The following is an 11,476-nucleotide window of genomic DNA, read 5'->3' as shown; positions in this document are numbered from 1 at the left end:
GGGCGCAGCTGGGCAAGCATTGCAAAGTATAAATAGTCTGACTTCAATAGCACATCAGTATTAGATCTACATCTTCCTGCAAGCCGGATTGAGGAAGATCACGTTTGCATTTTTTTTTTTTTTTTTTTTTGCAACTCAAGGCGACGCATCAGAGACAGAGGGAAGAAAATATTGCACGGTTCATCTGATGTATTGGAGAGAATAAGAGAAGAGTGGTGGGGGTGGGGGGGGGGGGGAGGGGAGGGAGGGAGGGGAGGGGAGGGAGGGAGAGAGAGAGAGAGAGAGAGAAAAAAAAAAGGAGACAAGGACATACATATTGCTCAGAACAGCGATGGAAGAACTTACAGCTTTTGTTTCCAAGTCTTTCGATCAAAAGGTGAAGGAAAAGAAAGAGGGGATCACGTACAGAGAAGTTCTGGAGAGCGGGCCTGTGCGAGCCCGAGAGCCGTGTATGGGCGAAGGCAATCGGGATGAAGTGAACGGCGCACAGCGAGGGTCCTCTCGATGCCCGAGCACAGAGCCAGAGACCGGGCCAGAGAGACCTGGGGACAGCGGGACTCCGAAACTGGCCGATCCGGGTAAAGCACCTCCTGTCTGTCTGTCTCCCCATCCCCTACCCATCATCACAATCCTGACTGAGCGACACTTCCAGATGGAGCTCCTTCATGTATTATATATATATATGTGTGTGTGTGAGTGTGTGTGTGTGTGTATATATTTCTCTCTCTCTCTCTCTCTCTGTTTTCTCTCCACGTTCAAATATTGCAAGAAAAGGAAAGATTTCACCTCTCGCCTTTTTTCTTTCTTTCTTTCTTTCTCTCTCTCCATCCCTCTCTCTCTCTCTCTCTATCTATCTTCATCTCTCTCTCTCTCTCTCTCTCGACACATGCCCAGTCTTTTGGTTTGAAGGAAAAAAAAGTTGAAAGGGATTGACCTATGTATTTAGGATGAATGTGCAGGACGTTATTGCTGTGTTCATCGAACTCCACGTCCCTTTTTTTTTAGTGTTAACTCGTGTTACAGTAAACCCTAAACCGCAATAGAGGAAGGAAGGGATGTGTCTAATTCTCATGGAATCAATTATCTCTCGATTTCCCAACCCACTACCCCCCCCCCTCCCCCTCCTCCCCCTCCTCCCCCCACCCCACAAAAAAAAGGTCTTAAGTGAAAGTTGTGCAGTGATGAGAGAATTGGGGAGAATGGTACAGCGATAGAGTGACTCAAAACGCCAGGAGTAGAAGTGTGAAGTGTATTCAAATGTCAATTATTGTGTAAAACTTATCCCTAACTGCTGGATTTTTTTTGGGGGGGTTTGAGATCCCTGACCCCCCCCCCCCCCCCTCTTGTTGGTCCAGGTTTTTCAACCCATACCATCGAGTGTTGTCCACATGAATTGTCACAGAAGTGTTTCTGCTCATTCGCTTTTTACCAGATGTTCAGTGATGATCGCTGGTTGACACTGACGGAACCGATCTTGTTGATGTGTTTACAGTAGTCGCTGTTCAAATAAGTTTTTTTTTATTATTATTTACCCTTCGCTCAGCTCTCAATACGATTCAGAAGATTCCGGAAATGTTTTGATAAACCAATACCGTTACTTTAACACAGGACGCGATTCATGAAGTCCAATGAATCAACAAAACAAATGCTTCCCACTACTTTATAGCCTTTTATGCTATATATAAAATACTGGCCCTTAAATCGAGGCTAAAAGGAACAGATTTTCTAAACGTGGTGGCAAACAATGCAACTACCAATTGGACACCGTTTAGATTCATTTCAATATCATATTTTCTTGGATAAGTTAATTTACGATTGGGGAAAAATGGGTATTCTCTCAAACCGAATGATTGGGTGGGTTTTTTTTTGAAGCAATAATTTTCATTGAATGTTCGGAGAGAGGGCTAACGTTTCCAATCAGTGTTTAGGTGGGTGCCAAATAAGATTCCCCCCCCCCCCCCCCCCCCCCCCCCCCCCCCCCCCCCCCCTCCTTCATCTCTCTTTGCAGTAATGCAGAACTCAACCGTTTCAAAGCGGTAATGTGCAAAAGCTTTCGCGTGCATTAACATTGCTTATAATGCCTGGTGTCGTTTATGTGTCATGGATGTGTGTACATAATATAAATACACGTGTATCTGTGATATATATGTGTATTATATATCATACTTCTATAATAGATATACACATGTATTTGACAGATGTTGTCCTGTGAAAAAAAACAGTGATTGGATGAAAAACACACGACTGTTGTTCACGATGATTAAAATAATAAGACAACAGTCAGGGATATTTCTACAGAGCTTCAGGCACTGACTGAGGTGCAATATTCACCATCATATCGCACAGTGTTTTTGTTCCACATCCGTGTGGCATTATAAACACAAACACGTCACATTTTACTTTGCCAAAATGTTAATTTGGGGGGATTGGAAAATAATCATTGGAGCCAGTAGGACAAGAAAACTGACGAAAATAATAATAATAAAATAAAGTGGTCTTTCTGATCAACCTCTTCTCATTTCAAATGTCTCGTTCCAAACTATCAAAGGCGGTGAAACGCTGTATATGTATGTGTCAAAAGTGGTTAATCGGTCCATTGTATCATTGATTAAGATTAGAATGAACGCCTCGTATTTTACAGTTCGGTTTGTATAGATTTTTTTTTCAGCGTAAAATTGGTCTGATTTTTTTTTGAAAAAAAACCTTACAGTCGGGTCGTTTGCAACGTTTTAGCTGTTGGGAAGGAAATACTTCCAACAACAAAAAANCAGTGCAACATATAATTGATAAATACAAAGACTTGTACCTATTCAAACTTGGTCCTTTGTTATATTAACACACGTTAGAGCACATTATTTGACAGATGTGGATAGTAAGAGCGAGGCGAGTTTTGTTATGGTTGCACAGAAAAGGACACACACACACGAGTCGGATCAGATCAGATGCAATGGGAATTGCAAATATCATCAGCTTGGAATATTGAAATGTTTTAATTAAAACGTGTTTTCTTTTGTACGATGCGACGACGGATTTACTGGGGAGATTTTCAGTTTGGGATGTGTACACAGCTTTAATATTTAAAGATGCCGCCTATCCAGATTGGGAAGCAATCAGCCTGGAAGCATCACGATCGAACATATTTATGATTATTACATTACTTTACATGACATGAGGGTTGAAAGGCGGCAATGAGGCAAAACATGCAATGTTCACAGAAAATCTCAGTGAACAAGCAGGTGTCGGACCATGAAGATTGAGGGGCATTTTACGGATTGAAGCCACTCTGTTGACAATGATCAGAGTCGTGGGTACTTTTGAGAAAAAGGCAAAAAGAAAAAAACATCCGACTTTTGTTTAAAATCAAACCCACGTATTTTATGTAAAAGGACGAGTGTCACTCGCAGTGCTTTCGATGCTTTCTTTCTGGTTGTCAGCTTCCCAGCCTTAGATGCTTTTGCGCAGTTTCAATAGATTCATATTGTGTCGATAATTATATATACCCAGAGCCTGAATTTACTCAAAACTGTGTGTGTGTGTGTGTGTGTCTGTGTTTGTCTGTGTGTCTGTCTGTGTGTGTCTGTGTCTGTCTGTGTGTCTGTGTCTGTCTGTGTGTCTGTGTGTCTGTGTCTGTCTGTGTCTGTGTCTGTGTCTGTCTGTGTGTCTGTGTCTGTCTGTGTGTCTGTGTGTCTGTGTGTGTCTGTGTGTCTGTGTGTGTCTGTGTGTGTCTGTGTCTGTCTGTGTGTCTGTGTCTGTCTGTGTGTCTGTGTCTGTCTGTGTGTCTGTGTCTCTGTGTGTCTGTGTGTCTGTGTGTCTGTGTCTGTCTGTGTGTCTGTGTCTGTCTGTGTGTCTGTGTATGTCGTGCTTATTTTGTTTTACAGGAAATGGTGACATTAAAGAAAGGAAAGAAGACGCCAAACCAATGGAAGAGGAAACGCAGACCAAAATCAAACAGCGTCGAAGTCGGACTAACTTCACATTAGAGCAGCTCAATGAGCTGGAGAGACTGTTCGATGAGACCCACTATCCTGACGCTTTTATGAGGGAAGAGCTCAGTCAGAGACTGGGGCTCTCAGAAGCCAGAGTACAAGTAAGACAATTGTTCCCTGGTCATACCCATCTGGTATAGTGTAACGTGGCAAATTTCATTAGGTGAGGCTGCTGTATATATTTTATATTTCTCTCTCTCTACATATAATATATATATATATATAAAAGTTTCAATATCCTGATACGACTGACTTCAATATTTTTTTACTGGAGTTGTGGGCCCCTACTGCTCGGGCTTGGGATCACTGACATTTACTGAAGGCATCTAAATCAAAGTGTTGGCGCTGCTCAGCGCACACGGGGCACACAGATGAAATAGCGTTATCTGCACCAGCAGCAAAGCTTCGCGCAAACACCATTACTTACTTACTTACTCGGCATCCATCGGCGACGGTTCAAATGTCGGCCTTCAAATGGGTGAGGCTGTGCTAAACGCATTCGATGTGTGCTGTAAGAACTCATATTTAATTTACTGGAAGTTTGGGAGAAGTTGTGGTTGATGGGGCGAGTGGCAGCTGCAACCATCTACTGGGAAATAGCTTACAGCAAAGCGCCCTCTGTTACAGGCCATCTGCATCAAGCTATATAGTATTCTTAGGGGGGGCTTTCCATCTTGTAATACGATAACGAGGTAAACTTAGCAGCAACTTGACCTGAACAAATCGACCAGATTCCTCCCCCCCCCAAAAAACAAAAAAAAAAACATCAAATAAGAACTGGCGCAAAAAAAAAAGAGAGAGAGAGAGAAGAGAGTTTATCGCATAAAAAATACATAAAAGGGCCATTTTTTTTAAATTCAGTGCGCGCCTTATCATAAACTTCTTTTTTTTTTATGGCAGCCTCTTATTGTGGTTCACCCCGTGAACGTTACAGAGTGATTTGTTTTTTCATAAATTATATCTCAGTATTCCCATCGGAAATAATAAGATAGTGGAGAGAGAGAGAGAGAGAGAGAGAGAAAAGGCACCAACAAAGAGCCCCTTTGCTAACCGTAGGTGGATCGAGATTGTTTGCTCCTGAGATATCTATAGAGTTTATTAATCTATATCTCCAGAACTCATTCAAAGCTCCATGTCCTCCATATCTGGTGTATATCGTCAATTTTTCTCTCAAGCCATATTGATATCTGTCTAATATATCTACCTACTTATCTATCTATCTATCTATCTATATATATATTGATCTATATATAATATTAGAACTATTACAGTCATTTGTCGATAGCATTATCTTTCAAGTGCTTCAGTCCTTTAAAAAACAGTCCCGTTCAACGAAAGCCATGGTTAGTTACATTAAAATCGATGCACTTCAGCTCCAACGAACTGGACCGTTTAGGAGACACGGTTTTAGGTGTAGTAGTGCTGCGTTGCTCTGAGATCCAAGTGATTCTATTTCATCTTTTTTTAAAAAAAAAACCGAGAGACGAAACATCACCGTAGAAATTGCACCTTTTTAAAACGAGAATTTGTGAACTTTTAAGCCCACCCCCTCCATCCCACCCAAAGAATCCCCAGTTACGGATTCGATTGGAGTTTTATTAACTAATAAAAAAAAATGCACTTTTCAGTATTCAATTGAATGAGAAATATTTGGAAAGTGTTTTCCCCCTTCCTTCCCACACACACAGACACACAAAAAACCCCTCTGTTTTTTACATGCATCAGAAACATCTGATTTTTTTTGTTCATCATTTTAATCCGCAGGTTTAAAACAAATGGCAGGTTTGTCAATAATACCTCTTCGCTGGGTTTTGAGCAAAACGCCTCGCTGTCCTTGTCGTTTGAGGGGAAAGTAAATTTGTTTTCGAAATCCCCCCAAATGTTCCAAAGTTTTTTTTTTTTTTTTTTTGCTGCTGCTGCTGCCAGAATATGTATCTGGGGGAGAAAAGAAAAAAAAAAAAACTTGCTCATGTGATGCCACTTGCAGACAAAAAATGATCCTGATATACCACATGCATAATTGAACACCAGACTTTCAACTGAGAATCGGAGAGCAGCTTAACATATTAATGCGCTATTTATTGTATGGGTTTTAATCTGCGTCGTTGTGAGCATAATGTTGCCTTGCTAAAATCAACAAAGGAATAATTATCAGATTTCTGTAAAAAAAAATATAGCATTGTACGAAGCTTGTCAGCAAGTATCTGGTTTTGTGTCGACATAAATTTCTGCATGCAGATGGGGTTGGTTTCTTGTCCAGTCCTGCTAATGAGCAGAGGCTTTATTGGAGCTCATTGCTCAGACGTCAGTGCCATTACCGCTGTGGTAATAGATATCATTGGAGTGAATCTGGTACTTCTGTGATGGTCACTGAGTCGAAAAATAACACCAAGATGTGTTTTTCTTTTTTTAAAAAAAATTTTTTTTAAAAAGAAAAACAAATTGGAGAGATGGGAACATGAGAAGTGTTGTCTGCAGCATTCCCCCCAACCCCCCACCCCCCCGCCCCCATCTCTCTTTGCCCAAAGAGATTGCTAAGCATTGTACATGCAAGAGTCAGATAATTAAAATAAACGAGGTCAATCGCATTAATAATTAATTCTGACGGGATATTGCCTCGCATAGTTGTCGATTTGAACAGTCCAATCCGTGCATCTGAGATGAAGCTGTCAGTCATTTGCCATTAAATGCCTTCCCTTCTTGCCCTGTAGGTATGGTTTCAGAACAGAAGAGCGAAATGCCGAAAGCAGGAGAATCAACTTCATAAAGGTACGTGGGTTTATTTATTTTTTGGAGAACATTTGGATGCTCGCTGAGACCCGGACGAAGGCGCTGCTGACTTTACACACGCAATGCTTACTGTAATTGCAAAGCCTTACACTGGGAAGTGCCTTTTGCAGGGGAAACCGAACTAAATCGAGTACATTTTGAGTTTATTCATCACCGCAAACAACGCGTAATTAATTAAACCTGGGGCGGGAGGCTCCTGGCGAAGCTGAGTTGTTGTTATTATAATAGTCTTTGTTATTGGTATTGCAATGAAAAAAAAATCCTAAATGTGAAAACTGTTTGCAGGAGTACTCATTGGAGCAGCAAATCAGTTCGAGGCTTGTCGAGTTGCTCCATACGTTAACGTGGGAACATTGAGGATGCCATTTCAACAGGCAAGTGTTACTCTATTATGGAGTAATTGATGTAAAAATACCTGTTAGCGAGTATATAATGAAATCAAACCCTTTCACACAAATGCTTCTTAAATAACCCCACTGTTTTGAAAACGACTGGGTCGAAATACCAACTGTTCCTATCAAATTGAGAAGGCACTGTGCGCCCTTAACCCTCACACTTGAATAAAACGCTGAGAAAACATTATACAGAGAGAGGGGGAATCAATCGTAATTTGGATCACGTGGATTCCTAATGAACTCAACTAACTGTGTTTTCTTGATATTGAAATAACACCCCCCCCCCTAAAAAAAAAGTTGTGTAACAAACTGGAAAAGCAGTGATAACCAATCGAGATTGGCTTTTTTTTAAAAAAAAGGGTATTCGGAAGATATTCGTTTTTAAAGAAAGTGAAAGCTAATTTTTTTTTATATTTAAACCCCCCCCCCTCCAGCTGTAGTTGGTTCTGGGTAACACCCACCAACTAACTGACGAACCAGCCAACACTGACTCGATTTTCATCCAACCATGGTCGGTATATTGGGAATTCTGCTTTCCCTGTAAATTACTCTGTGCCATGTCTGACTTGTAAAGCTTTCTACTCCCACGATATATCACGACCTTATCGCCTACGTATAGTGTATTAAATTGAATAGTTTGATCAGAGTTTTGCCAACGTTTTCCAGTACAATGTCCTAAGTAATTCAAAATATTGCAGTTTCCACCACTATCGTATTTTCGATGATTGCAATTAAAAATATTAAAACTTTTAAAGTTTGTAAAGCGTCGTGGCCCTGTGTACATTTTATGTGCTCGAGGGACTTTTTTTTTTAATGCCACAGTTATTGCCATTTCCAAGTGTGTGGTTGCCTCGAATCAAAAACAACAACAACAACAAAAAAGTGTCCTTATTTATTAACTGGTGCGACTCAATGTTTTAGCCCTGCTCCCGAAAATACCCCCCAATGGCATGATTTTTTGGGGGGGGTTCGAGCAACAGTACTCCAGTTTTAGTCCAACCAATTCCAAATGAACTTTTGAAACTTTTTTTTAAAAAAAAAACTTCCAGAGTGGTTCATCCAGACCCCCTCGTGTTACTCTCAAGCCAGTGGCACTTTTGCCTTTTTAGCAACTGACAATTAATTGGCACCTGATCCTTTTTTTTTCTGCTTAGCTCTGCGAATGTTATTCATGGGTTGAGATCTCTTTAGCTTTGAGCAAGAGCAATTAAGTCGGTCGTAGACTTTTCAGATTTCAGCTCAATAGCTACGGCTGCAAATCGCATTGCTCCAGTGGTGTAAATCAGCAGAAGTACAACTTCGCCAAAGTGGGAATTCTTTGGGTGGAAGTCCAGCCAATCACTGTTGATAAACTGTTCCAGTTTGCACAGCCACGTTCAAACTAATCCCAGTCGGACGTACTTTCCAATGGAGATCAATGACAGATAAAAGTTATGTTTTGTTTGGTTATCCATCCAGCCAATTTGCTCTAAGACTAATTATACTATCGGTTAACTCCACACAGAGCAGAGATGGAACCTGGGACGTTCATGGTCCTTATGATTCAGTGGTTCATCATCCCATGGATTTATGCCCATTTACAATTGGAGGAATTCTGGACTGTTGATGAATCTGAGCCCAAATTGATTCTCTTTGCATCTGTTGTACATTATTTCTAGTCACGTCAACACTATCTTCCCCATGTCATTGCAACTGTTATTGGACCTTTTCATTGAATTTGCCTCATTCTCTTTATCTAATCTCTGGCCCCCATTGGATTACTCTGCGAACTGAAGTCAGGGCATCTGGACATGGGCATAATCCGTTACAGTTCTCCTTGGGGCGGTGTGGGTTAGTGTTCTTGCCACCTCCCCCCACCCCACCCCCCACCCCCTGCAACCTCCCAGTATTGTTTTTTAAAAAAATACGAATTGTAGGAAAAGGAGAAATAAATATCGCTCTCATATTAATACTATGACTGATGTCGATCCATGTATAGGAGAAATAGGAAATACATGGACTATTCGTGGACTTCATTCTGTCCATGAGCTCAATAGAGGGCATTGGCAGAGGTCGGGGGTCTGTTTCGAAGCCCTGATATTTTACCAAATTACCAGCTGTTCAATTGTTTTGCTCATTTTGCCTTTGTTTAGCAGACACAAGTCTCATGGCAGCGTGTGGTGCTCTCTTCTCTGAGACGCTTCTAGGAATATAATATAAATGTAATGAGACACTTCCAGGAAAGTTTTAAAATACCCTTTCAATCCATAGCTGAGTTCCAAAGACCTCTTGCAGGGGTCACGTGTAAAGTGGAGTGCTTGAGTGGTCGTGAAACGTCAACGTTTTCTCTGCAATATTTATGCTCGAAGTGAATTTCCCCCCTTTTGATCTTCTGCACGATGAGGAATAACTCGGTGCACAGTGGGAAGCAATGGATAGCTATGTCAACCTCCAGAGGAAGATCTTAACCGATGGGGGGACGCCAGCAGTCGTGAAATAGGAAGTCTCCAACATTCTTGGGAATAAATGGAGAGCAGTTGATGGGTTTTGGTAGCTGGTGCCTCCACACTTGTCCTGGCCACATAACCTCTCAGCAAAGAAACGATGACCATGTTACAATGGAGAGGGTCTCCAATTCTGTTTTACTTATGCAACTAAATCGTGGGAAAGGGTCAATGGTTTCATGGCATTTTAGCCTCTTGCATCTTCCCTCAACACACATTTTCGTTTTTTTTAAAAAAAAATACTTTTAACATAGTCCTATTCCTGGAATTGTTAAGAGACAGTCTATATGTATAGCATGAAGCTCTGGGTCGCTATACATTCAATGCATTATCTCCTCCTACACACCCATCCAGGGTCACTGACAAAATATCTGGTCCTAAGCATGATTTATGTGTTAACTATCCATACATTTGTGAAGGTAAAGTCTTGCATCTCCCTACTACATGGCTACACATATGATATATGTAATTATATTATACCTTCATATCATACACTATATATCTGTACAGCTTGCTCGTTGTTTTGCAAAGGATGATGATGATGATGATGATGTAGCTGGCCAGAGCATTTCTAAGTCGCAAACGTGGTGCTGATGCTTTTCTTTTTTTTTTTGCTGACCTTGTTCCCATCCCTCCCCCTCCCCCCACCCCGGGTTGTGTGTTTGCAGGATGTCCACTCCAACATGCCACCGCTCTCCTTCCAAGTCCAGGCGCAGCTGCAGTTGGACAGCGTGGCCCACGCTCACCATCACCTGCACCCACACCTGGCAGCCCATGCGCCCTACATGATGTTCCCACCCCCGCACTTCGGCCTCCCTCTGGCCACCTTGGCGGAGTCGGCCACGGTGGTGGCGGCGGCGGCCGCAGCCAAGACCACCAGCAAAAACTCCAGCATCGCAGACTTGAGACTCAAGGCCAAAAAACACGCCGCTGCATTGGGGCTGTGATCCCAACACAGAGAGAGAGAGAGAGAGAGAAAGAGACATCCGAGCCCCACTTCCAACCGGTTTCAAGCAGAAACCAACCAACCACAGAGAAAGAAAAACCCACCCACTCACACACTCACTCACCCACACACTCACCCACACACTCTCCCACTCACTCACACACACACTCTCCCACTCACTCACTCACTCACACACACACTCACTCACCCACTCACCCACACACTCACCCACACATTCACACACTCTCCCACACACTCTCCCACACACTCTCCCACACACTCTCCCACTCACTCACCCACTCACCCACACACTCTCCCACTCACTCTCCCACTCACCCACACACTCTCCCACTCACTCTCCCACTCACTCACACACTCACCCACACACTCACCCACTCACCCACTCACTCACCCACTCACTCACCCACTCACTCACCCACACACTCTCCCACTCACTCACACACTTACCCACACACTCACCCACACACTCTCCCATTCACTCACTCACTCACCCACACACTCACCTACTCACTCACCCACACACTCACCCACACACTCTCCCACTCTCACACATTTACCCACTCACTCTCCCACTCACTCACTCACTCACACATTCACCCACACACTCAAACACACACCCACACACTCTCCCACGGGCAAAACCCAACCCTCCCTCTCAGAGAAAACCAAACATAACTTAGGAAAGAGGCGCAACGCAGCTGGAAATGGTTCACAAGTGAGACAACCTGAACATCTCTGCGATTTCATTTTAGCACAAGAGGTATTTGATACACCAGGGGCTGGTTCTCCTATTAGTACAAGAGAAAAACGTATGGAAATCCCTCGACTCGTCCGATGTCTGTCCATAAACCATTG

At 42.6% G+C, this 11,476-nt stretch overlaps 1 protein-coding gene across 1 annotated transcript; it reads left to right on the top strand.

Moving 5' to 3' along the window:
* Window positions 1-268: 268 nt before the first annotated feature.
* shox2 (short stature homeobox 2) lies at window positions 269-10,722 on the top strand. Its single transcript, XM_042339146.1, has 5 exons — window positions 269-578; window positions 3,879-4,087; window positions 6,698-6,755; window positions 7,062-7,150; window positions 10,323-10,722. Exons 1-5 carry the CDS (start codon window positions 332-334, stop codon window positions 10,599-10,601), a joined length of 882 nt encoding a protein of 293 aa, XP_042195080.1. The 5' UTR covers window positions 269-331; the 3' UTR covers window positions 10,602-10,722.
* The last annotated feature ends 754 nt before the right edge of the window (window positions 10,723-11,476 follow it).

The sequence above is a fragment of the Callorhinchus milii genome, unplaced genomic scaffold (genome assembly GCF_018977255.1).
Source record: "Callorhinchus milii isolate IMCB2004 unplaced genomic scaffold, IMCB_Cmil_1.0 Scaffold11, whole genome shotgun sequence".
NCBI lineage: Eukaryota > Metazoa > Chordata > Chondrichthyes > Chimaeriformes > Callorhinchidae > Callorhinchus > Callorhinchus milii.
This window is presented reverse-complemented; position numbering and strand designations above follow the sequence as displayed.